Genomic DNA, 25,442 nt, shown 5'->3' with positions numbered 1-25,442 from the left:
CCAAACCCTCCATTCTCCGGAAGCTTTCCTTCTGGTTTCCCTGTCATCAGGGCTTGTTTGTGGTTACCATGGCTTTCTCAATTGCAGCACCCCCATATATATCTGGAATGCCTTGCCCAGCAAGAGGCTCACCTGGACCAGTACTGATGTCTTTTTGGTGCCAGTATGATTGGGTTCGGGGGCTTCTGATGGATTTATCCACCATACTGATTTAATAGCAGCTGCATTGTGGTTTTGAGTTGCGTTGCATTTGTTTTATCACTTTCAATTGTACTCTGTCCCAGGAGTCTACTCCTAGAGCAGCCTTCCTCAACCTGGGGCGCTCCAGATGTGTTGGATTACAACTCCCAGGGAGATGCAGTCCAACACATCTGGAGCGCCCCAGGTTGAGGAAGGCTGTCTTAGAGGGTGGTATATAAAACCCTAACTACAAAAAATAATAAAAAATAAAAAATAATCAAATAAAAATGAGATGGCAGAGATAGAAGGACGTGATATACTACTTTCTATAGTAGTAATAATAGGTTCTGTGTAGTAGGCTGGGGCTAAAGGTGGCTCTTATCTTGGTCATCAAAAGCTTAAGACCCCTGCGGTAGACCCATAGCCATGGGTGGGCTGGCCCACTCAGAGTTATTGTCCAGTCCACTCATTGCATTTTCAGCTTTATTTTTTCTTTAAGGAAGGCTTCTTGTTCTGCCTCTCTGGAATTTGTAAGCTGCTTTTCAGCTAAACATCTCTCAAAGCTGTGTACTATATAATAAAACAATTTACAGAAACAAAACAGGAAGATAGAATAACCATATTATGTACTTTTGCGGATATAAGGAAAACACAGGGATAGCAAAGGCTTTAGCTTAGTGATAAAACACATGCTTTGTGTGCAGAAGGCATCAGGTTCAATCTCCAGGTAGTGCTGGGAAAACTGCAGTCAGTCAATACACAGATAGATGGACCAACTGTCTGCCTCAGTACAGGGCAGCTTCCTATAATCCTAGGTGTATGCTATTCATTCGCTCTGGAAAAAGCAGACCAAGGCCTAATCTACACCAAGCAGGATATTGCATTATGAAAGCGGTATATAAAAGGCAGGAGCCACACCAAGCAGGATACAGCACCGGTCTATGGTATGTGTCAATGGGCCCCAAGTTGTCAGTGCACTTTACTACTGCTATAAAGCACTAGTGTGGCTCCTGCCTTTTATATACTGCTTTCATAGTGCAATATCCTGCTTGGTGTAGACTAGGCCCGACTCCCACTTTCCAGATGGTACCAACCTTGCAGAAGTACAATTAAAAAAAAGTGGGAACTAAAGTGGGGAGGGAGACCCCAAACAGCTCAAGGTATACTAAACCTGCTCAGTGAGCATGGAATGCTAGCTGATGTGGGGTGGGAGAGGTAACCTGGTGGTGGAGGAACTGGAGTGTCCTGGGAAAGTGCATGGTGGGCTGGTGCACTGAATAGGAGCACCTCACGCTACAAGATTTTATTACAGCCCCCACTTGTACATCTCTGGAAGCATATGTATATCAACTTTGCATACGTATTCCAAATTGCAACTATTTTAAAGCATTATCGTGTAACCACTTCTTTATAATTTCCAGAGATGTATCTGTGGTAGTCTAGTGCAGTAATGTAGCATCCATTTTAAAGACAAATTTATTGTGGCATAATAATAAGCTTTCGTTGGCGACAGTCCACTTCATCAGGTGCATGGCATGTTATCCTGTAACTTACAGGCATAATATGTGATAAGACACAATGCATGGTGCACACCCAGTGCGCCAGAGGAGGGAGGGGCCCTGTAAACAGTGACATCAGAGGTAGTTAAATGAAAATGGAGTGGACCAAGCACTTCAGAAGTTAGTTGTGTTATCCAAATTAATACACCAACAAATGAATTCAGAAATCAAGCTTTCTCCAACAAGCAGGCTTGAAAAGCAGAGGGCACACAGAGCCAAACAAAAATAAGAGAGAAAATGGAAGGTGACCCATCTTCGGCACTGGCTGAAATTAGAACACGCGAGGCAATGGGGTTCAAGAGGAGAGTGGTTCCACCTCTGCCATGCATTAGACCAGCCTTCCTCAACCTGGGGCGCTCCAGATGTGTTGGACTGCATCTCCCAGAATGCCCCAGCCAGCTGGCTGGGGCATTCTGGGAGTTGTAGTCCAACACATCTGGAGCGCCCCAGGTTGAGGAAGGCTGCATTAGACACAGCACCCCAGTTTTAGAGCGCCTCATAAGATTAATTTATTGCTATGTATTAATAAACTCATTTATTTATTTACAAAATTTGTATACCACTTCATATTTGAAACAGATTCCAGAGCACTGAACATAAGAATTAAAACAGTAAAAGATACAAAAATTAAAACAAAAAAACCAGAATGCCAAAAAACAACAACCCACCTGTGGCTGTCAATCGAGGGACTCTTCCTGGAATAACAGTTTTCAGGAGACGTTGGAAACTGCACAGCATTGGCACCTGCGTGACCTCCAGGGGCAGGGAGTTCCACAGAAAGGAGGCCACCACACTGAAGGCGCTTCGCCAAGTGTACTCCAATCATTTTAAATAGGGCAGTTTTCTGTCTAAACGACTCCCAGCATTCCCCACGCTGTCTGGGGAATGCTGGGAGTCATATGACATTTTTTTTCCTGTCTAAACATGCATAGGATTGCACCCTTAAAGGGATATGTTGAATAAACATGTCTTCACACCCTTTCTAAAGGCCAAGAAGCTAAAACCAGAAATCTAAAAGCCAAAGTCCTGCATTTATAACAAGCACAATTGGTAGGGCAGTGGGTTCCTGGGGGGAATAAAAGGAAGAGGAGAGGCAGGTGTTCCAATTATGTCATAAAGTAACATTTAATAAGCTCCATCACACCTACACGTTTGCCCTCCTATTACTCCCCTTCGTTTCCATAGGGTGTGAAGCCCTGATCACTTACACCTGTGTGCTTTTAGGGGCCATGCATCGTTACACCCCTGCGCACCTGTGAATCGCTAGTGCATCCGCCCTCAGATCTCCTTTGTACCTCCCCCTACACTTTATTGGTCGGTGGTGGTTGGACAACTCCCCCGCCCCCTGCACTAACTGTGATGGACATGGGGCTACTAGGTGTGGCTCTGCTTTTTCCTCGGCAGTAGCTTCTCTTGTTGCTGAACAGATTTGGGGAAAGCAAGGACTACTCTCCCCTAAGATTGCTCTTGTCCTGTAATCTTGGATGAGTTTCAGTTGGTACAGCTCGAGGATGTGGACAAGGTGCTTGGACAGGTCCGCGCAGCCACCTCTGTACTGGATCCTTGCCCCTCTTGGCTAATAAAAGCTAGTAGGGATGGAACAGCCGGCTGGGCCAAGGAGGCGATTAATGCCTCTCTACGAGAGGGAGTGGTCCCAGACCGTCTGAAAGAGGCGGTAGTGAGACCACTCCTGAAGAAAACTTCCTTGGACCCAGAAAATCTTAGTAACTACAGGCCGGTAGCAAATGTTCCATTCCTGGGCAAGGTCCTTGAATGGGTGGTGGCGGGCCAGCTCCAGACACTCTTGGATGAGACTGATTATCTGGATCCATTTCAGTCGTGTTTCAAGCCTGGCTTTGGCACAGAAACAGCCTTGGTCGCCCTGTATGATGACCTATGTCGGGAGAAGGACAGGGGGAGTGTGACTCTGTTGATTCTCCTTGATCTCTCAGCGGCTTTCGATACCATCGACCATGGTATCCTTCTGGAACGTCTGGCTGAGTTGGGAGTGGGGGGCACTGCATTGCAGTGGTTCCGCTCCTACTTAGCAGGACGGCTCCAGAAGGTGGTGCTTGGGGGACATTGCTCGGCCCCGTGGACTCTTCAGTATGGGGTTTCGCAGGGGTCGGTCTTGTCCCCCATGCTGTTTAACATGTACATGAAACCGTTGGGTGCGGTCATCCGGAGTTTTGGAGTGCGCTGTCATCCGTACACTGACGACACGCAGCTCTACTGCTCCTTTTCATCCTCATCAGGTGTGGCTGTGGATGTGCTGAACCGGTGCTTGGCTGCGACAATGGACTGGATGAGGGCTAATAAACTGAAGCTCAATCCAGACAAGACTGAGATGCTGCTGGTGGGTGGTTCCTCTGATCGGATGGGGGGTGTTCAACCGGTTCTGGATGGGGTTGCACTCCCCCTGAAGGAGCAGGTTCGTAGCTTGGGGGTTCTCCTAGAACCATCTTTGTCACTTGAGGCTCAGGTGGCCTCGGTGGCACGGAGTGCTTTCTACCAACTTCGGTTGGTGGCCCAGCTACGCCCCTATCTGGACAGGGATAACCTAGCTTCAGTTGTCCATACTCTGGTAACTTCCAAATTAGATTACTGCAATGCCCTCTACATGGGGCTGCCTTTGAAGACGGTCCGGAAGCTGCAGCTTGTGCAAAATGCGGCGGCCAGATTGATAGCTGGAACAGGGAGGTTTGAGCATGTAACACCGATTCTGGCCCGCTTGCATTGGCTGCCTATATGCTTCCGAGCCCAATTCAAGGTGCTGGTCTTAACCTATAAAGCCCTACATGGCTTGGGACCGCAATACCTGACGGAACACCTCTCCCGACGTGAACCTACCTGTACACTGCGCTCAACATCTAAGGTCCTCCTCTGAGTGCCTACTCCGAGGGAAGCTCGGAGGATGGCAACAAGGGAGAGGGCCTTTTCTGTGGTGGCCCCCAATTGTGGAATGATCTCCCCAACGAGGCTCGCCTGGCGCCAACGTTGTTATCTTTTCGGCGCCAGGTCAAGACCTTTTTCTTCTCCCAGGCATTTTAACAGCATTTTAACAGCATTTAACAACGTTAAGTTTGTTTTTAATGGACCCCAGAATTGTTGTTTTTAAAGGGATACTCTTGTTTTTATACTGTTGTTTTTATGTTTTTTTTTTAAAAAAATATTTGTATACTTCTAATGTTTACTATTTTTAATGTTGTAAACCGCCCAGAGAGCTTCGGCTATGGGGCGGTATATAAATGTACTAAAATAAATAAATAGTTTCTTGGATATCTCCTGTAAATCATTAAGCGCCCTCCCACACATCTTTATTTATTTATTTATTTATTTATTACATTTTTATACCGCGCCAATAGCCGAAGCTCTCTGGGCGGTTCACAAAAATTAAAACCATCATAAAACAACCAACAAGTTAAAAATACAAATACAAAATACAATATAAAAAGCACAACCAGGATAAAACCTTTCTTTACTCAGAAGTAAGTCCCAGTTAGGAGCACTGAACACTTCCTGGGATTGGGCTGGTAGAAAGAAAGGAAAGGTGTGTGTGTGTGTGTGTGTGTGTGTGTATGTAGAGAGAGAGAGAGAGAATCCCACTTCAGTAAAGTGCCCCCCTGGATGTAAAGACAGGGGGCTCTCGCTTCCCTGCTGTTTGACTCAAGGTTGCCTCTCCGCCTCCCCTTGATGCAAAACAGAGGGGGGGGCACCTGTAATAAGAAAAGAAGCCCCCACTGCAGGCCTCCCAGGATTGGTATCCTCAGCCAACTGCAGAGACAGCTGGTGTCCAAGCCTTGTGGAAAGGGCACCAGGCAAACCCAGTTCCCCTCACCCCCTTCCTTTCTCCGCCTCGCATGGCACACTTCTCATACACGCTCCATCTGTCAAACACAGACAAGCCCTTCATGGTTCTCTAGAACTGGAATATGTGTTTACTCAGAAGTAAGACTCTCCCTGTTCAATGGGGTTTACTCAAAGGTAAGCCTGCATGTGAGTTTAGCAGTTGAAATCAATGGAATTTACTTTTGAGTAAGGGAACCAGCAGATCTGTAGTTTATGAACTTGAAGATGCACAGATTCCATGATCAAAGGAATGGAAGATCAATCCTTTGCACTGGTGCAAAACAGGAAAAGAATTTAAGGGGGAATTTAAAAAATCAGGGGATGACCCAATCTGATTCAAATTTGGTATGCTGAAAGCCCCCTTAAGAGCTATCACTGTGCCAATTTGGATCTCTTTATCTTTAAAACTTACGCAGATGTAAGCATTTGTTTAATTTCATTGAAAAAATCCCTTAAAATCAAGGGATGATCCAATCTGATTCAAATTGGGCATGCTGAAAGCTCTCCTTAAGAGCTATCACTGTGCCAACTTGGATCTCTTTATCTCAATTCAATTATTATTTATTACGGTCACAGACCAGCAAAATCAATATAAAACATGCAAAGGGTAGATAAAAAGTGACATAAAAACAAAATACAGCTTGGTGAAGTTGCTTCTCTCAGGAGGATTCCAACGTTATTTTTCTAATTTGCATTGAGGTCATAAGAAGCTTAGAGAGCCTTTCAGAGATATGGGAGGACACATCCCTTAAACAAATCAATACCAAAGTTGTGGGGTTACATCCAGAAAAGGCTGTTAATAATGGAAAGATTAAGTTCTTTCTGCATTCCTCATACATGTTACAATGCAAAATGACATGTTCAACAGATTCTATTGCTCCAGAACCACAGGGACATATCTGTTCATTAACCAGGATTTTACTAAATCGTCCTTCTAGTAGTGCTGATGGCAACACATTAAAGTGAGCAAGGGTAAACGCTCTTCTATACTTTGGAATGGTTAACGCATACAGATATGAAGCTGCAGTGAGTCCATAGTTATTAAAATTATTATAGAGCAGTGGAGAGCAAGATTTGTTAGCAGCAGTTCTTAAATGCTGTAGATCATAGAATCATAGAATAGCAGAGTTGGAAGGGACCTACAAGGCCATCGAGTCTAAACCCTTGCTCAATGCAGGAATCTACACTAAAGCATCCCACCCTAAAGATCTAGTTCTATTAATCTTTGAACAACAAGAGATTGGGCCTTGCCCATAGCTTCCACAGAGAAGCCCAGCCTAAGTAACGTCTTCTCCATCTCTCTCATCCAACGAGCGACATAGGGATCTGAGAGCAGTAAAAAGAGATAGCTATCAGCAACTGCCTGGACATGTAACCATAGCCACCACTTAAAGGCCTCGATCCATGCCTTGCATTCCCCTGTCGAATACCCACTTCCAGATAAATAGCTGCGTTCCCCACGCAGGAAGGAAGGAAGGAAAGCCCAGTAGTTTCCTTATCTCTTTATCTTTAAAAATGAGGGCGCTGCTGGCAAGGAGGGTGCATTTTCCACATTTCTTTTAAGGTGAAAATGCCTACTCAGGACTAAGAACATGGAGTTCAATGGAACCTCTTCTTGCTCCAGAAGGACTGCTTATAACCTACATGCAAATTTAATCCATAAATTGATTAATCAACTAAAACTCCCTTTTATTGAAAAGAAGAGAGGGAAAGGGGAGGGGAGGAGAGAAGCTATGCAGCCCGCTGGAGAAAAGGCACACCCCTCTCTTTCGTCAGCACTATCACCCCTCGAAAAGACACCCACAGAACATCGGATTGAAAACGATGGATGAAAATACACGTAGAAGTTTGAGTGGTGTGCTTTCACATTACCAGAAGAACCAGACTTTCTGCACGTGAAAATACGTCGCTAAGGGGGGGCGGGGAGAACTGCAATCACAGCAGGACATGGTCAGCGTCATCTGAGTCCTTTGCATGCAATTCACCGCAACAGCAGACTATAACGCTGGTGTGATGGAGCTTAATATCTCCCGATTCCTTACACGTCTGTTGTTCGTGTACATTTATACGCTGCGTCCCTGACTCCGTACAGTAGTCACGAAAGCACATTCCAACAGAAAGTAGCGCAGGAAAGATCCCTACATTCTCCAGGTGGATATTGAAAGCATTCTTGTGCTGCCCTGTGTGCCTGTTAAATATGTCAGATTGGATTTGGCCTGGCGTTTATAAATAGCTGCACTGCCGATGCGGCTGCCAAGACCGCCCACCACATCGCTGGATGTCCGGAGATGCTTGAGGGTGGACAAGTGCAGGGATGTAAATAGAACCACACCTGGTTTTGAAGACCAAGGAAGGACCCAGTTTAATGGCTTCCCCCGCAGCCACCGGTCTCAAGTGACCCAGATTGACAGGCTTGAGGAGACATTTTAAAGCCGTGATCAGGTGCACATTGACTTGGGCAGTACCAAACGAGGCGTGAATGGAGTGGTGGTGATGCAATCAACGTGTCTAGCTTTTAAACATTTAAGGGCGCAATCTTATGCACGTGTAGACAAAAAAAATGCATGGCTGGTGGGGGAATGCTGGCCGTTGTAGGGCTCCCCCTGCCAAAACATGCATACGGTGGTGTCCTAAATAGCAACTGCGAGGTATGATGGGCAATCAGGATTGGGATCGCAGCGCAACATTTCCTGTCCACACTGCGCTCCCCAAGTTGTTATTTACCTTGAGAAGGAAGCTTTCCCTGGTGCCAGTGGGACTTACTCATGAGTAAATATGCTTAGGCTTGGGCTGTAAAGCTGCCTAAGGATCACAAACCCAGCTTTTCTATACTTGTCCCTGTGCAACCATGTTTAGTCACTACCCCTTGTCACAGGGATGCTTTTCCTACCTCCCAAACCCAGCCGGTCAATCCTTCCCTGCTTGATGCTATGATCCAAGAAGGCCGAGGACAGAGCACTAGGGGGCTTGTTCTGCATTGCTAAAAAAGAGAAAAAGCATCATCAGTAAAGAAGTCAAAAGAAAGCACAGACTTGCATATGCTAATTTATCTGTATAGCCACAAATTTAGCATTTAAACCTTACTTCCACACTGGTGACGGGACAGCATCTTCCACTGCACCAGAGAGCGGCAGGCTAGCCTGAGGAATTGGGGTGGCAGCCTACGCAGCTCTGTCCTCCCACACCTTGCCAGGAGGCGCTGCCCTCCATCATCTGCTGCCAGAGGTATCCGTCTGCCTCGCCCTAATGTAGGGTGACCATATGAAAAGGAGGACCGGGCTCCTGTATCTTTAACAGTTGCACAGAAAAGGGAATTTCAGCAGGTGTCATTTGTATGCATGCAGCACCTGGTAAAATTCTCTCTTCATCACAACAGTTAAAGCTGCAGGAGCTATACTGCAGCTATACTGTGACCAGATTTAAAAGACGGCAGGGCACCTGCAGCTTTAACTGTTGTGATGAAGAGGAAATTTCTCCAGGTTCCCCATATATACAAATGACACCTGCTGAAATTCCCTTTTCAATGCAACTGTTAAAGATACAGGAGCCCTGTCCTCCTTTCCAGATGGTCACCCTACCTAATGGTATGAGCGAGCCGGCCTTGGTCTGCAGCAGAAAGCCAGCTCTACTCATGCAGGTTTCCTGCATGATTTAAACCCCTGATTTGCACTTGGCCATGCTAGATGGGAGTGATAGGAGTTGTAATCCAATACATCTGGAGGGCACCAGAATGGAGAGGGCTGAAGGAGAAATAAATGCCTCAGTCTCAGATCTGTCGCCACTATCCAATATTACGTACAAACGCCCCAAACTAGAATCCAGCTGGACAGGAAGCCTGGAGAGAAATGTGTAATCCTTATAAACTTCAACCCCACCTCCCCGGCCCTCAACCCTGCACTGGTGCTGCATCAAGTAGCCATGTGGACACAGCTGGGAGTGATCAACCCCACCCCTAATATGTGTATTGAGGTCTCAGTGATGTCTAGCATGGCTCTTCATATGTTCTTGATATCGATGTAGTCATAGATATATCAGATAAGCTCTCCCATCCATGATCAAACAATGGATAACAGTTCATAACATCTAGTCTGGCATTAAAAAGCAGCAGCACCAGGTCTGAGGGGTAAGTTGCGCAGGCCACTAGGATTCCTATGGCCGATGGAAGGCCCAGAAGGAGAAAGCAATACATCTGCAACATCATAAGAAGAGCCCTGCTGGATCAGACTAAGGGTCCATCTAGGCCAGCATTCCGTTTACACAGTGGTTGACCACAAGCAGGACATGAGTGCAACAACCAACACCCTCCCACCCATGTTCCCCAGTAACTGGTATACATAAGCATAGTGCCCCTGATACTGGAGGTAGCATAGAGCCATGTCCACTAGTAGCTATTGATAGCCTTCTCCTCCAGGAATTTGTCTAACCCCATTTTAAAGCCATCCAAACTGGTGGCCATCACTACATTGCGTGGAAGTGAATGCCATGTTTAACTATGTGCTCTGTGCGCATAGTTCCCGCCCTTCCTCTAGTTTTACCAGCCTAGTTTTGCCCCCGCTACCATATCTTCCCTACCTATACTCACTGCAATAGGCAATTGTTCCAAGTACTGTACATTTTGAGGTCTGAAAAAAAATGAGGGATGTTTTCAAATAGCATGTGTTTACATTACATGGACCTTTATCATGGAAGGCTGCAAATTTTCTTTTTCTCCAGCTCAGATCCTGTATCACTTCATGCTGCAATCTTTTGTACACTTAATCAGGACTAAGTCCCATGTCCAAGTAATCATGCATAGGATTGCGGTATGCATGAGCCTGAAATACCTTATGGCAGGGGTTGGAAGTGTGTGATGTTCCAGATATTTTGGCCTACACTTCCCGTCAGCCCTAGCTAGCACAGCAAATGGTGAGGGAGTTGTAGGCCAAACCACCTGGAGGGTAGGAAGCTGCCCACCCCTGCCTTATGCCATAAGTTTGTTAGTCTTTAAGGTACTACAAAGCATTTTGTTAGGATTGCACTGTTAGACTGAATATGGGGAAAGCCATTGCTGAAAGCTCCCCTATGTAAAACAAGCAAACAACAAAATGAAACCAATACCCTGCATGTAGAAAATTAGACTTCTCCCTGCTGTGCTAGTTTTCTACTTGCAAGGCTTTTAAAAAATTGTCATTCCCCATCTTAGGCTTCTACTACTTAGGTTGGCTGCATGTGCAGGTCTAGCTCTCCTCACCCTCAATCACTAAGAGCTTGACTTCACCCCACAGACTCGTTCTAGCTCCAAAATGGCGCCTAAGCTGCATATATACCCTATATGGCCCTCTTCTCAAACTGGCCCTGCAGTTCCCACAACTGGCCGCCAGGGGGATCTCCCACACGATTCCGTGCCGGTTTCCTTTGTTGGCCATAGGAGCCCGAGGGGGAAAGGGAAAGAGGCTACATAACGTTTTTGGCGGCTCTGGGACGAGACTTCCGGTTCTCTACTGCAGCTGGGAGAATCCGCCATGTGCGGGGAGAACCGAATGGAAAGTCATTCATGTGGACACTTAAGGGCGCGATCCTATGCACGTTCAGACTGGTGGGGGGGGGGGAATCCTACAATTCTCAGCTGGCCTGCTGGTAGTTGCAGGACTTTCTTTTCTGTCTAAGCTTGCATAGGCTTGCGCATTTAAACAGATAGGCTTAGAGCCTCCTCTTCGTCGCAGTGCCTTGGAATAACAACGCTCTCTATATTCAAAAGAGCAAAAGGAGCTCGACAGTTTTCTTCTCTCCTGTAGTTTTAAACACCCCACTAACCAAGCAAGAATTCAGTGTATGGGGCGGATGTGGAAGAAAAGGGCTCCTGCTGAATTTCTATTACTGAGAAAGAGAGGCAGAAAGAAAAAATCATGCGAGTATAAAATGTACTAGGCTCCCCTTGGCTGCTTCCCACCCACTACTCTCGCCCCGGGCAGTATAGAGGAATTCTCAGGGGAACCGGAAGTGAGGCTTGCGTAAGGGACAGTCGCCTGGTTTTAGATCTCTTCGGAGGAAGATAAGGGGAGAGGGGAGAAGTGACCTCCAGTGACGCGCAGCCGGCGCCGCTGATTGGCCGGGCGGCAGCGCATGCGCACTCTCGGGAGCCCAGGCGCTTGCCTCGTACCGAGCAGAGGCTGCAGTAGCAGCAGCGCGAGCGGCGCCCTGGTCCCGGCGCGCGCTGGCGGACGCGACCCCCCTGCCCGCGGCTGGCCTCTCCCCACCAGCACCCCGCTAGGCTCGGGGCCACGCCCGCGTGGATGGGATGGAAGCGGGACCCTCGGGAGCAGGTACTGCAGGGGGCAGGAGCAATGCAAGGAGGGACCTTGCAAGGGGGGAATGCAGTAGGTTCGGGGGCTTAGGGGGCGGTTAGTGCAGTTGAGAGGAGGGGGCTGAGAGCCGAAGGCGGGCTGCGAGGGCATAGCGCGAGTCTTGGAAAGATGGAGTGTCTGCTGCTCTGGGAGTATTTGGGCTCGTATATGGTGGGCCCCACTAGGTTTGGGGGCTTAGGGGAGCAAGTGCAATTGAGGGGAGGGGGCTGAGAGCGAGACGGGACTGCAACGGGGCAGCCGGAATCTTGGAAAGGTGTGTTTGTCTCTGTGTGGGGGGGTGTTGGTGGTCTTCTGCTCTGGGAGTATTTGGGTTCATATGTGGTGGGCCCCACTAGGTTTGGGGGCTTAGGGGAGCAAGTGCAATTGAGGGGAGGGGGCTGAGAGCAAAGAGGGGGGTGTTTGCTAAGGAACAATGAAGGGGAGTGCAACGGGGACTCTTGGAAAAGTGGGCTGTGGTGGGGGCTGGAATAGGTTTAGGGGCTTAGGGGAGCAAGTGCGATTGAGAGAATGTGCTGGAGAGGCCTGCCGAGAAAGTAGGGGAGGCACACAAGGGGGGATTTTGGGAATGGGCCCCTCGCTGTCTTTGTGTTCTTTGGGAGGGGGCTTCGTGTGTGATGAGGTTCAGAACACCTAAGAGCTTATCGGATCAAGGGAGACATGGGGCGGGGGGTCTTGAGAGCAGAGAGAGGCCTGGAGGGGCTGCCGGGGGAATCCTGGAAGTGGGGGGGGGGGGGCTGGCTTGCACCGTGTGTTCATGGGGAGGCAGTGCTGTTGGGATGAACGTGTGGGGAGGGCAGTGCGGTGGAGAGGGGGGCTGAGTAGGCGCTTGTGCTTTCGAAGGAACCGTGGAGGGGAGCAGATGCGGAGCCCTGAGAGTTTCGTACGGGGCCCCTGTCGTGAGAAGGTGGCAGGGATTGGGGCCGCGTGTGATTGAGAGGCGTGGAGGGAGGGTCGGGTGGTGAGGCGCAGTAAGAGGGTGAGGGGTTGGGCAGGCGAGATAAGGGGGTTGGGAGCAAAGGGGGCTGGGAGGGTTGTAGTTGAGGCTATGCAGAAGCAGATGGGGGAGGTGGAGGTTGAAATTCATCCATGGCGCGGGGGGGGGGGGAAGGGAAGGGAAGGCAAGGCGTGCAGGGTCAAACTCGCAGGGAGCACATCAACACAGCAGGGGAATAAAGGAGGAACCCCTCCCACCGTCAAAGAGAAAGGGCAGGTGAGGAGACCCACAGATTATGGCCATGGGGTTGAGCATGTGGGGTGGAAACCAGGGGAGGGTGACCTTAAGAGAAGCAATGGGGCAGGTGAGCCCCCCCCCAGTAGCTGAGCAGTGTTTCTACTTGGAAAGGCCATGCTGGATGAGAGTTGGAAGTGAGCTATGCCCAGAGTTAGAGCTGTGATGGGGGTGCCAGTGGAGGCCGGGCAGGAAGAGTCTCTCTGGGGAGATGTCATTGGTGCACCTGAGCGCAAGGTGTGTGCGCGTGGGATGGCAGGAAACCGTGGGAAGGTGTGGACTGTGTGTGTGTGTGTGTGTGTGTGTGTGTTGGCGGAGGGGGGGGCTGCTCAGAGAGATATGTCCTGGGGGGGGACGACGTTGCAGGATAAAGGTGGGAGAGGGGTTCTGAATGAATGGGCAAAAGGGCCCTTGCCAGTGAGTGGCAAAGCAAAGATGTGGACAAGGAGGCTTTTCAGGGGCTGGACGGCCCCATTGCATGGGGGTGGGGGGAGAGAGAGTCTGCTTCTGGGTGCCTGAGTTGAAGAGTAGGAAGAGAGAGTTCCTCCCTTGCTTTGGATCTCCTTGCCTTGAGGGTGTGTGTTTTTTTAAGGGGGGGACCTCTTGGATTTAAAGTGTGGGTTGATTCAGGAGAGAAATTGATTGGGGGGGGAGGGGGTACCTGGCTGACTGTTTTGCTTTGGCTGACTGTTTTGCAGGTCTGAAAGGTGGGTGAGAAAGTAGCAAATGGCCTGAGGGAACAGGGGGCATAGCAATGCATATAAATAGCAATTAGTGAAAAATTGACACAGAAGTTACAACTTCAAAGAGGAATAAAGCAAAGAGAGAATTTTAAGAATGATTGGCAAAAATATATATAAAATATTTGAAGAAAGAAAAGAATAGAACAACTTTGGCAGAAGCTTATAGGACTCTCTGGGACTCCTGAAAAAAAACACACCTCACAAAATAAAATGGAAGAGATAAAGAAAAAGGATAAACCACTCTAGAAAGGAAAATAGGGGAAATCTATGTGAGATGGGCAGGGGTGGGGGAGGGGACAGGGTAGAGGGATAAAAGGTGAAGCTTGAAAAGAAAGTACTTTTGTTTAAAAAATTTGGTTAAAAATAGTTTACTGTATTTTATAATTTTGTTTGGTCTTGTATATAAATATATTGGAAACTCAATAAAAATAAATAAATAAATGAGAGGTGGGTGAGAAAGTAGCAAATGGCCTGAGGGAACAGGGGGCATCTGGGTAGAGTGGAAATGCCGGGGTCTTTGCATACATGGCATTTTGTAAGGATGCTCCCTGCTGTTCCATTGAGTTTGAGGGAATCATATGGGAGGTGGAGTTAGTGTTGATGGAGAAACACACAGGAGATGCATTCATTCACAGCCTGCCCCCCTCCTGTATCCCAGGGAAGCTGGGGATGGAGACTTGAGCTGCGGAGCGTGTCTGAAGGGGGAGGGGGCAGCGCGATAAGGATCCCTTGTTAGGACAAGAAGAGCCAAAGAGCAGCTGGGTGGCTGTTGGTGTCTCCCTCCTGGCAGAGGTTTATGTCTCTAGGGGTGGGGGTGGAGAGAGAGGTGCACACTTCATGCGTTTCCCAGCTGTTTTGTGTACCCAAGGAGTATCCCGGGGAGGAGACACACTCAAACTCATCCGTGTTGCGTCCCCCCTCCCCTTATCACCTCTTAGATACCACGGCAGGCCCTGCCTTCAGATTAACTTTTAGATTTCCTTCTCCCCACGCTTCCACATTAATGGGAAGGAGAAAAATGCTGAAGTTTTCTGAAGTATTTTCAGTTGTGGGTTTTCGCTTGTATGTTTAACTTCCAGAATGAGGGTGGAGGTGGCTGTTTAGTACCCAGAGTGCTTTGTGATCTTTAACTTCCTTCTCTTGGCAATTGTTGCCCTGTGAGTTGCGGCATTACAGTTTTGCAGATGAGGATCTTGGGTTGGCCCTGAATGGCATCCCTGTGGCCAGTCATGGTGTCTGCGGCAGAGACGGGTGTTACTAGGCCTAGCCTTATTGCTGCTGCGACCCCTAATCTATTTTCTAGGGCCACAGATCTATCCCACACACAACGGAAGTTTTTTCTCTCAGTTTAATTGCCATGCAGGCAGCAATTTTCAAGAGGGGTTGCAGTGAGGAAGGATTAATTCTCCCCTTCCCACATGCTGCAACATACACCTCAAAATGGCAGTTAAGCTGGGGGGGGGGGGGGAGAGAGACTTTCCAGTAGTTTTGGGTGATCTGAGCCAGGGGGCAAATTAATTGAAGGATTTATTTATTTCAGATGATTTGGATGAGGAATTAATTGGTTGGCTTGGCCAGTGAAACCTTAGTAATTATTTTAGATTTGCATATATAAATATAAATTTACCATATGCAGATATTCTTGAGATTTGTGTTGTATGAGCCTAGGGCCCAAATCTTTTAAGTGCCCAGCAACGCCCCTGGGCAGAGACAAGACTTCACCTTGGATATCCACAGTTTAAGTCCTATGCTTTATCCAGTTACTTCCTGGTCAATTTGGCTGCAGGAGAACTGAGTTTGCTGATCTACCTGTTGATACCTTTCACATGATGGTTCCTCCTTGAGCAGGTCAGCAGTGTGTTAGAATGCAGATGTGTACTAGTAACTCTAAAAATTAATTCAGAGACCACAGTCGTACGGTTCCCAATTTTGGTTTTAATTTGTGGACATGCACCCAGAAATTATTTGTGTGATGAAAGTTATTGGGCCAGTTCACACGACATGACAGCCCACTGTGGGGTATTTAACCCATGGTAAGACAGTGGTGCATGCGGCCACCATTTTACATATCCAACCTCTACCGGGGAGTTGTCGTGTCATGCGAACCTGGCAAGGTTGGGCTATGCGAGGGTTGTTTAACCCTCACATTATCCACGTTCATGGGGGTTGGATATTCAAAGCGGTACCTGTGGGTGCTGTGGATCGTTGTGAGTCAAATAAGCTGTGCCTTGTTATCCAAACCATGTCAGTATATTGGAAGGGCTTGTACCCACGTCTCCCTGGAAGTGGTATATGTGCCTGTTTATCTGCTTTGAAGTTAATGTGAATTAATAAAGACAGTCGCTTAGAGCATGTCTAGGCCCCGAATCAATGTAGCCTGGAATTGTTAGGCGAGGATCCCAGACGGAAGTGGACGTGTCTTTGAGGCAATCTTCTGCGCAACACCTCTTCTTTTGGAAATTGACTTCTGAACATTGGAGCTGTGTAAAAACATCTTGTAATTCCAGTAAAAACAGCTATTGTCGCACCTTAAAGATGAATTAATTTATGATGGTAGCGGTGAACGCTTTGGGGAACTGGAGTCCCCTTTATCAGATGCATGAAGGGCTATCCTCAATTCGCTGGCAGGGTGTTCACTAGCTTACCCCATCTGACATTCCACTAGATGTGTTGGACTACAACTCCCATCATTTAGCTGAAGATAGCTGCACAATGTTTTTTTATTGGTAGCGCTGGAAAGCTTCCCTTTGGAAGCTCCAGGATGTGGGATGCCAGGTTGGGTTGAGTGGAGTAGAGGGGAAACCAGGTTACATCATTCTAGATTTGCTACGGTAATGGATGTAGTAGAGTAGGAAAAGTGTTGTCCACAGTGACAGAATCAAACTTCTTGATAAATTGTAATATATAAACAAATGGAGATTGCTCTAATTGTTAAGTTGTTGGCACTGTTTATATAAAACGACAGCCCGCCATGGGTTATTTAAGTGTGTGCGATCGCCATTTTGAATATACAGCCCCTTCTCTGGGGTTATCGTGTCATATGAACCTGGCAAGCTTGGTTATGTGAGGGTTAAAAACCCTTATGGTCTGTTTTAAGCTTGTGTGGGAGGGGGTTTAACCCTCACATAACCCATGCTCGCCAGGTTTGCATGACATGACAACCCCCATATGTGGTTGCATATACAACCTGTTGCCCATGGTTATCCTGAGTCATCGCATTGTCCGAACCCGGTCTCAGTGACTTGTAAGTAGTCATCCGGTCCACCTATGGTCGTTAAAAATTGCCGTTGAGGCAACTAGCCAGGAAACCTTTGCAAAAGTTGTTTTTCCTTATTAAACAGAAAAAGAGCAATGGAGCAAACAGGCTAAGGAAATTGTAATAAGCTAGTAATTTGAAGATGTCTTTGCCAAAGAATTGGAGCAAGATAGATGTTAGGCCCAAATACTTTTCTCGTAGCAAAATGGGGAAAGAGACCGTTGATGAGGATGAAAGTGAACCAAAAGAATAATTAATGCTGGAAGCAGGGAAATACAGGTTGCTATAATAATAACTATAATAATAAAACATACCTATTTGGAAGTGAGATCAGTTGAAATCAGTCCTTGTAGGTTTCCAGTGTGTGTTAAGACTCACAGTGTTGTGGGTTTTTTTTACACACCCATCTTTATTGCTTGACAACTTGTATGTGTAGATGAGCTGTTGCCGACCCTGCTATGCCCAATGGCATGTTCCCAGTGCAATTCTTTTCAGTTGAGGAGGTCCATGTGTTCAGCTCATTGTCATCCAGCAGGTTGGAAGAAGATGAGGGAAGAGCAGTGTGGAGCTTCACGGCCTCTTCTTGTGGGGTTTTTAGACCCCCAAGAAATTAAATGGCATCTAACAAACAGCCCTTACTTCATGGACGCTTACAGACAGAAACGGTAGATGTTAAAGGAAGCCTAACCTAGAAACAATTGCAGCACCTCCAAATAACGCTTTTCTTTGGTGTGATTTTGTGGCTCCTTTGCACACGTGCCGTAACATCGGCTCCTTTTAGGAAAAAAAACCTCTTGTCACGGAATTCACAGCATTTCTAAGGTACACATTGGTTTTGTTAGAATGTAAGCCAAGGGAGCACGTGGCCTCCCCTGGGTGCCTCATCTCAAAAAGGATGCTGCAGGGACAGCTAGAAACACCATAGGACTGACGCATTTGGTGGTGAAAGGAGGTGACCTGGGTGGGAAGCACCTGGGAGAGGTTTTATAAAATTATGGGTGTTTTAGAGAAAGTGGTTAGAAAGTACGTCCCCCAATCCAATAATATTAGAACTTGAAATCGCCCAGTTCAATTGACTGGCAGTAGATACAGGTATGCCTCTGTCTTCGTTGATTGGAAGGAGTTAAGGCAGAACCAGGGCAGAATGATCAGCTTTTAGCAGAGGGAGCAGCAGACATGCCAGAGGTACAGTGGGCTCCCTTCTCTCGATGTGGGTCTGTTGGGTTCCCAACAGCCATTATATTATTATTATTATTATTATTATTATTATTATTATTATTATTATTATTATTATTATTTGGGAATGACTGCTGTAAATGCATGCATATAAAGGCTGCCTTCACCTGTTGAATTATTTTCCTGCAGCAATGTTTCCCCCCCCTGCAGCATCAAGGGGAAAAGAAATACTGAGAAATCACTGAGAAATAATGAGTCAATTGCCATGTAATGAGTCCTCATCTGCCCTTTGTGTTGATAATGCCTCTCCCAAACTTCCTGTGTGTGAGGAAGAAAGGCTGAATAGCTCAGCCACACTAGGACTTTGCCCCAGGCGGTTTCTCTCTGGGAGGAAGGATGTCCTAAGGGCTGTCTTTGCACAGAGCAACCACCTGTCTCTGGCTGTTTCCTAGTTTCTTTCTGTCTTCCACTTTACATTCTTCTCCCCTTCCTCCTGCTGCATTCAAGCAGAAAAGAAGCCACCTCTTGCAGGGACAGGGGAAGTTGCCTTGATCCACTTAGCCCAGTATTGTCTATACCAGCTTTTACCAACTAGGTGCCTTCCAGGTGCTTTGTACTACAATGCCCACCATTCCCAGCCAGCATGCCAACTTACATTATTATCACCAGCATTTCTATACTTCCCAATCGCTGAAACTCTTTGGGTGGTTTACAACAATTCATCAAATAATAAAATACAGCATAAGAATAGAAATATGCAAAATTTAAAACAATTTAGAGAGCTAAAAACTGTTTAAATAGAATACTCGACCAGTTTAGGTGGCTGGCATAAATGCCCCATCATATACTATTAAATGCCTGTGAGTAGAGGACAGTCTTAACCGTGTGCTGAAAAGACAGTATTGGGCCCCGGCAGGCCTGAGTAGAGGGGCTCATTCCGCAGTTGGGGGGGCCACCACTGAGAAGGCCCTCTCCCTTGTTGCCACCTTCTGAACCTCCCTCTTAGGTCAGATGTTGATCATTTTTACCTGGGTATGTTCATGTCAGGAGAGGTGTTCCGTCAGGTGTGGTCCCCAGCCATGTAAGGCTTTCAAAGTGCTGTTTTAACCTATAATTGGGCTCTGAATTGTACCAATGCAAGTGGGACTGAATTGGTCTTGTGTGCTGAGACTGTCTGGTCCCAGTTATTAACCTGGCTGCTGCATTTTGCATAAGCTGCGGCTTCTGAACCTTCTTCAAGGGCAGCAGCTCTTGAGGGTTTCTGATGGAAGTCTTTCCCCTTCCTCCCTGCATGTCTTGGAGGTTCTTCATGAGATGTTCTGCATGCCATGCATGTGCTCTACCACTGAGCTGTAGGGCCTGGCTGGTGTACTAGAGGTCCTATCACCACTGACCACTGGCCATGCTGGCTGGGGTGATGGGGATTGAAGTCCAAAACAGGGCACCAGGTTGGGAAACACTGGCAGTGGCTCTTCAGAATTCTTCCTTCCTAGAGGGGCTGGGGATTGAACTTGGGACCTTCTGCATGCGATGTAAGGTTCTGCCACTGGGTTATGGCCCCTCCAAGCACCCAAGCCAAGACCCACCACTGCCTGGACACCTACAGCATGGAGTTGTTGTTTATTTGTATCCCGCCTTTTGCCCAATGCTGGGCCTCAAGGCGGCCTTACAAAGTTTAAAATATACATGGAGGGGGGGGGGGAAACAAAACCATAAACATTTAAAATACACAACAAAATTATAAGACATTAACATAGATGGAGGGCCGGATTATTCTCCAAAGGCCTGCTGGAACAAAAACGTTTTAGCCTGCTTCCGAAAGCCCATCAAGGAGGGAGCCAGCCTACCTTCCCCAGGAAGAGAGTTCCAGAGCACCGGAGCAGCCACCGAGAAGGCCCTCTCCCATGTTCCCACCAAGCGTGCCTGTGAAGAAGGTGGGACTGAAAGAAGGGCTTCTCCAGAAGATCTCAAAGCACGGGCAGGCTCATAAGGGAGAATACGTTCTTTCAAATAACCTGGACCCGAACCATATAGTTCCCGGTGCTGAGAAGAATACCCTGAGACTGAGACTTTTGGAACTGTGCCTACTGCTCTTTCCAGCTATATAATTAACCGATGGAACTCACTGCCACAAGATTGTGTGTAAATGGCTTTTTTAAAAGGATTGGATGGAAATTGGAGAGGATAAGTCTGTTGGTGATACTTGGACACAACAATACAAAGAGAAAGGGACCTCAGCAGGACAGCCATGTTATCTGGCATCCTGTTTCTTTCAGTGGGCAAGCAGATGCTTCTTAGGGAGCCACAGAGTTGCCCCTGAACATTTTGGTAAGCTTTTTTCCTATTGCATGTTGAGATATTCTCTTTCTCCCTGCATGCCCCCACCAGTTTACTTACGCTGTCCTCCATTCTTCCTTCCTTCTCATTGATTACGGGCTGTTCGCACATAACAGTGGCAAATTGTGGCTCCATGAACCCATGATGTGCCTGGCATATTCTGCAGCCTTCCAGTTGGGTTGCTACATGACATCTGAACGCAGGCACTATAACTTAATCTTGGCTTAAACAACTCACATTTAAACCTAACTACTAGTTGTAAGTTAACTATGAGTTGTGTAAGCCACAATTAACCAATAGTGTCTGAGATTGGGTGTCATATAACAACCCCAGTCTGCATGATCAAGGTTGAAGATTCAAAATGGGCCTGGAACGCGCCTGGTATGCACCATAGCAAATTGTGGGCTAATTAACCTACAGTTTGCTGCTGTCATGTGAACCATGTTGATACCTTTGTCATTTATCAAGTTTTTTTTTAAAACACACACGCAGACTGTTCTGGGGGCTTTTCTATATTGCACTTCTTGTATTTTTGTGTGATCATTCTTTGTTTCTTTGATGCTTTAGTTTACATGTTCAGCTTCATGTTGCTTTGAGTGTGTTTTTTTAAGGGACAAAAGCAGCTCAGAAGTGTTCTTGATAGGCTCCAAAGGTCAGGGAGGTCGGATATAGCCACCGCCCCCCCAAGGCCTAGACAGCACCCACTGCCCTCAAAACACAGCCAGCATCACTTTGCACGGAGCAGTAGGAAAATATTCTGTTTTGCATGCCTCACCAGGTTAACGATACCGATTGAAAGTGGCTTGACTCTAGGGCCCCCCAAATATCTGGTGGGCCACAGGTGGCCTCTCTTTTGGTTGGAGTGTTGGCTTCAGTTCTATTCTCAGGCAAGAAACTCACTGGGTGACTTTGGGCCAGTCGCACCCTTGCTCTGACTAACCTCCCTCCCTGTGCTGAGCAGAATACCCTAAGACTTTTGGAACTGCGCATACTGCTCTTTCCAGCTGTATAATTAACCGATGGAACTCACTGCCACAAGATTGCACGTAAATGGCTTTTTTAAAAGGATTGGATGGAAATTGGAGAGAATAAGTCTATTGGTGATACTTGGACACAATAACACAAAGAGAAAGGGACCTCAGCAGGACAGCCATGTTATCTGGCATCCTGTTATTTGGACAAAATGTGAGTGGGGCGAAAACCATGAATTTATGGAAGATAAGACTATGGGTGGCTTTAGTCGTCATGGTGATATGCTACCTCTAGTGTCAGAAGTAAGCAGTATGCCTCTATATACCAGTTGCTGCGGAATACGGAACCAGTGACCTAGGGAGGTCGTGGGCTCTCCCACACTAGAGGCCTTCAAGAGGCAGCTGGACAACCATCTGTCGGGGATGCTTTGAGGTGGATTCTTGCATTGAGCGGGGGTTGATGGCCTATAAAGGTTGATGGCCTATTATTTATTTATTTATTTCATTTATATACCGCTCCATAGCCAAAACTCTCTGGGCAGTTTACAAAAGTTAAAAACAATGAACATTAAAAACAAATACACAAAATTTAAACAGACCAAAAGTTTAAACAACAATATCCATTTAAAACAACTATTCTCGGGTCTGTTAAAAACTCAGCAAATGCTCTTAAATGCCTGGGAGAAGAGAAAAGTCATACTATTCTATGAGTAGGAGGGTGCTGTTGCACCCATGTCCTAATTGTGGGCTTCCCAGAAGCATATCTGGTTATCTCTGGGGGAAGAGAATGCCAGACTAGGCAGTTCTTTGGCCTGATCCAGTACAGCTCTTCTTAAGCTATCCTACGATCTATGTAGGAAGGGTGGGATATATTTATTTATTTAAGCATTTTTATGCCGCCATTCAGCCAAAAACGGCTCTCACGGCGGAGAGATATGTACACCCCTAGCAATCAAGCGCTAAAGATTTTTCAGCCATATGGCTGAAAACTCTAGTTCTTGACGGGGTCGGGGCGCACATGATATTTTGTTCGTTTGTTTCATTATTTCATTGTTTGTATCAGAGGCCGTGTCTCTTTTGATATTCATAAAGGTCATATTCATTCCGTAAGTCATTTGTTTAAAGTTCTTTTTTGTTTGGGTACTTTAGCTTTTGTTTTCCGTTGCTTGTACTTCATTTTTTGTTACTGCTAGTTGCAGCAGCTGCTCCTCGTGGTTTCCGTTTTATTTTTCCTAAAAATGCCCAGAAATTTGCATTGTTCTGGGACATTTCAGAGAGAAACATGGCAGCTGCCACAAAAAAACCTTGGCCTCCCGTAGTTGCTGTTTTACAGAATGGCGTAATTCAGAGCTGGGCAGAAGCTAGATCAAGATCGACCAATAGATCTTGGGTTGATTTTCCATAGATCGGCAAAAGTTTCTGACTCCCAGTTGTCTGAAAGTAGCAACAACTCAGTAACTTTCCCCCTTCAAATTAAGCTGCTAGTAAAGAACACTGGAGTGTGTGTGGTGTGTGTGTGTGTGTGTGAGAGAGAGAGACCCGCAGGGGTGTATTTCTAAGTCAAATGGCTCAGGAGCTTTGTTCTGGTGCTGGTCACCAATTCCTGGTCTGCACATATGCTCACACTGTTCCATATTTCCTAGGGAACACTCATCTGAGCCACTCATGTCCATTCACCTTTTGCACCTGGTGCTGCTCCTGTTGGAACTCGGGGTTCTACTAAATTAGGGGCATGACTAGACAGAAAAAAGATTGGGTTTGGATGACACGACAACCAACAATGGGTTAAATAGTCAACGGAGCATTATTGGGTCATCTGTCGGGACCTTTTCACACTACAGTAGGTTATTTGGCCCAAATAACCAACACTATGCAGAGTTGATTATTTGAAGAAGTGCTGGTTATCATGTCGTTGTCAGGCACCATTTATTATTTCATCACACACTGTTGATTATTTTCGGTGACTACCGAGTCCCCTGACAAAAGCAATCAAAGTGGCGGCAGCAGAACTCACAATGGGATGCCAGTGGGAGGACTGAGTGCAGGCCTTAAACCACACTACGGATGATTATCATGTTGTGTGGGGAGTACCCCCCTCGATAATCAACCATGGAGTTGACTATTATCCCACCATTGACTATTGCGTTGTCTGAACGCAACTAAAAAGTCCTGCAACTTCTTGCATGGCTGGCTGAAGAATGCTGGGGGCTGTAGGACTTTTTCCTGTCTAAACATGCACAGGCTTTTGGACTTAACCCCACAAGCCTAAAGCCTGCCCATTGGTGGTATAATGTGTGGGATTTTAGTACTTGAGCTATTTTTACTGTATTATCTATTTTTGAACTTTTTTGTAAGTTCCTTTGACTTTATTTTATAAAGACAACCAGGGTATACAATTTTAAATAATTTTGGAAAATATGAAATGGCAGTTTTGCTGGAGCGGCCCCCAAAGCCTGTTCTACTCTTGCCAGACAAAGGGAAGCCCCTGAAAGAGTGAGGAATGGAACACCCCAAATGGTACTCACTCATTACTCACTGCATTATTATTATTATTATTATTTATTTATTTATATAGCACCATCAATGTACATGGTGCTGTACAGAGTAAAACAGTAAATCGCAAGACCCTGCCGCATAGGCTTACATAAATCAGCTCCTGGTTAGTCCGGCTTCTGAAATCTAGATGTGGGGCGACCAGGAACTTAAAACTTTTTCTCACCCCTGTGCAGGACTACTAAGTGCTTTAAAAAATCTGATCCCATCTTCTAAAAGCAAATGTGGGAACGTAGCATGAACGAAAGGAAGCCTTGGCAGGGGTTAGGGCTGGGCATTTTATTCCGGGGGTGCTGGGGACCTGTCTATGGGTGGGAAACTTAGCTTTCTCTCCTTTTGTGTGCATTTGGTTCAGCAGATTGAGGGCCGGTTCTTTTTGCCGTGTGATTAATGACATGTGTTGCCCGTGTGCTTTAGCTGTCTTTTGAAAAGCGTGTGTGTCTGTGTGCTTCTGTCTTTCCCCTCTGGGACCCCCTCACTTCTCTCCCCCCCCTGTTAATTTATTGTAACAGCAGGAGAGTGTGTGGGAGAGAAGGGTTGGGTGAGGTAGCCGTTTATCCTTCCAAGCGCCACCATGAAAAGAAACCACCTCTTGTCTCTGTGTCTGGGATCACTGGCGCATCCCCCTTTCGCTCCCCCTTCCCCCCTTCTCTTGGGGGCACAAGGATCTAAATAGACATTTTAATTTCATGCCCTCCTAACAGGGCAGCCCCCATTGAGCAGATGTTGATCTAGAGCTTGCTGACAGCTGTTGAGACCATTCCTTTGTGTAGGACAGGCGTATTGTATCGGAAAAACAGGAGGTTCAACCTGGATTTCATCCCTGCCTCCTCCCCCCCTTCCAAAATATGCTCAAAGCATGATGCGGGGTGGGGGGATGCTCACTCAGATGTAAGTTCTCCTTGGAGCATAATGCGTCTGGGCAGAAAAAGTCCGATTCTCTTCCATTCTGCTGGACTTATCAATGCAGTCTAGCTTTCTCTGCATGCATTATGTTCCAACAAAAATAGGCTTCTCCCTCACCCACCCCAGTCTTCTCTCCTTGTGCTCTTGAGGCACATTCATTTGCATGACAAAGTGGAGACTTAATGCAACTTTGCCATGGTGAGTGGAGGTATGCAAGGCGGGGCACACACACCCCTCCCTTGTCTCTAGGCAGATCTTTATGAAGGGCCAGCTGTCTGGGCCACTTCTCCTGTCACCCCGTCTAGTCCTGGCTTCAGTGCCCACATTTTGTGGATGAAAC

At 46.9% G+C, this 25,442-nt stretch overlaps 1 protein-coding gene across 1 annotated transcript in view; it reads left to right on the top strand.

Annotated features, from left to right (window-relative positions):
• The first annotated feature begins 11,816 nt into the window (after positions 1–11,816).
• Positions 11,817–25,442, top strand: part of LOC134408202 (protein argonaute-1) — a 65,903-nt gene continuing 52,277 nt past the window's right edge. The window contains exon 1 of the mRNA XM_063140368.1: positions 11,817–11,890. Coding sequence (XP_062996438.1) covers positions 11,866–11,890 — 25 coding nt within the window. The 5' untranslated portion in view covers positions 11,817–11,865. The remainder of the gene's footprint in view (positions 11,891–25,442) is intronic.

This window comes from Elgaria multicarinata, chromosome 13, assembly GCF_023053635.1.
Source record: "Elgaria multicarinata webbii isolate HBS135686 ecotype San Diego chromosome 13, rElgMul1.1.pri, whole genome shotgun sequence".
Taxonomy (NCBI): domain Eukaryota; kingdom Metazoa; phylum Chordata; class Lepidosauria; order Squamata; family Anguidae; genus Elgaria; species Elgaria multicarinata.
Note: the sequence above shows the minus strand (reverse complement) of the source record. Positions and strands in the feature narration are given on the sequence as shown.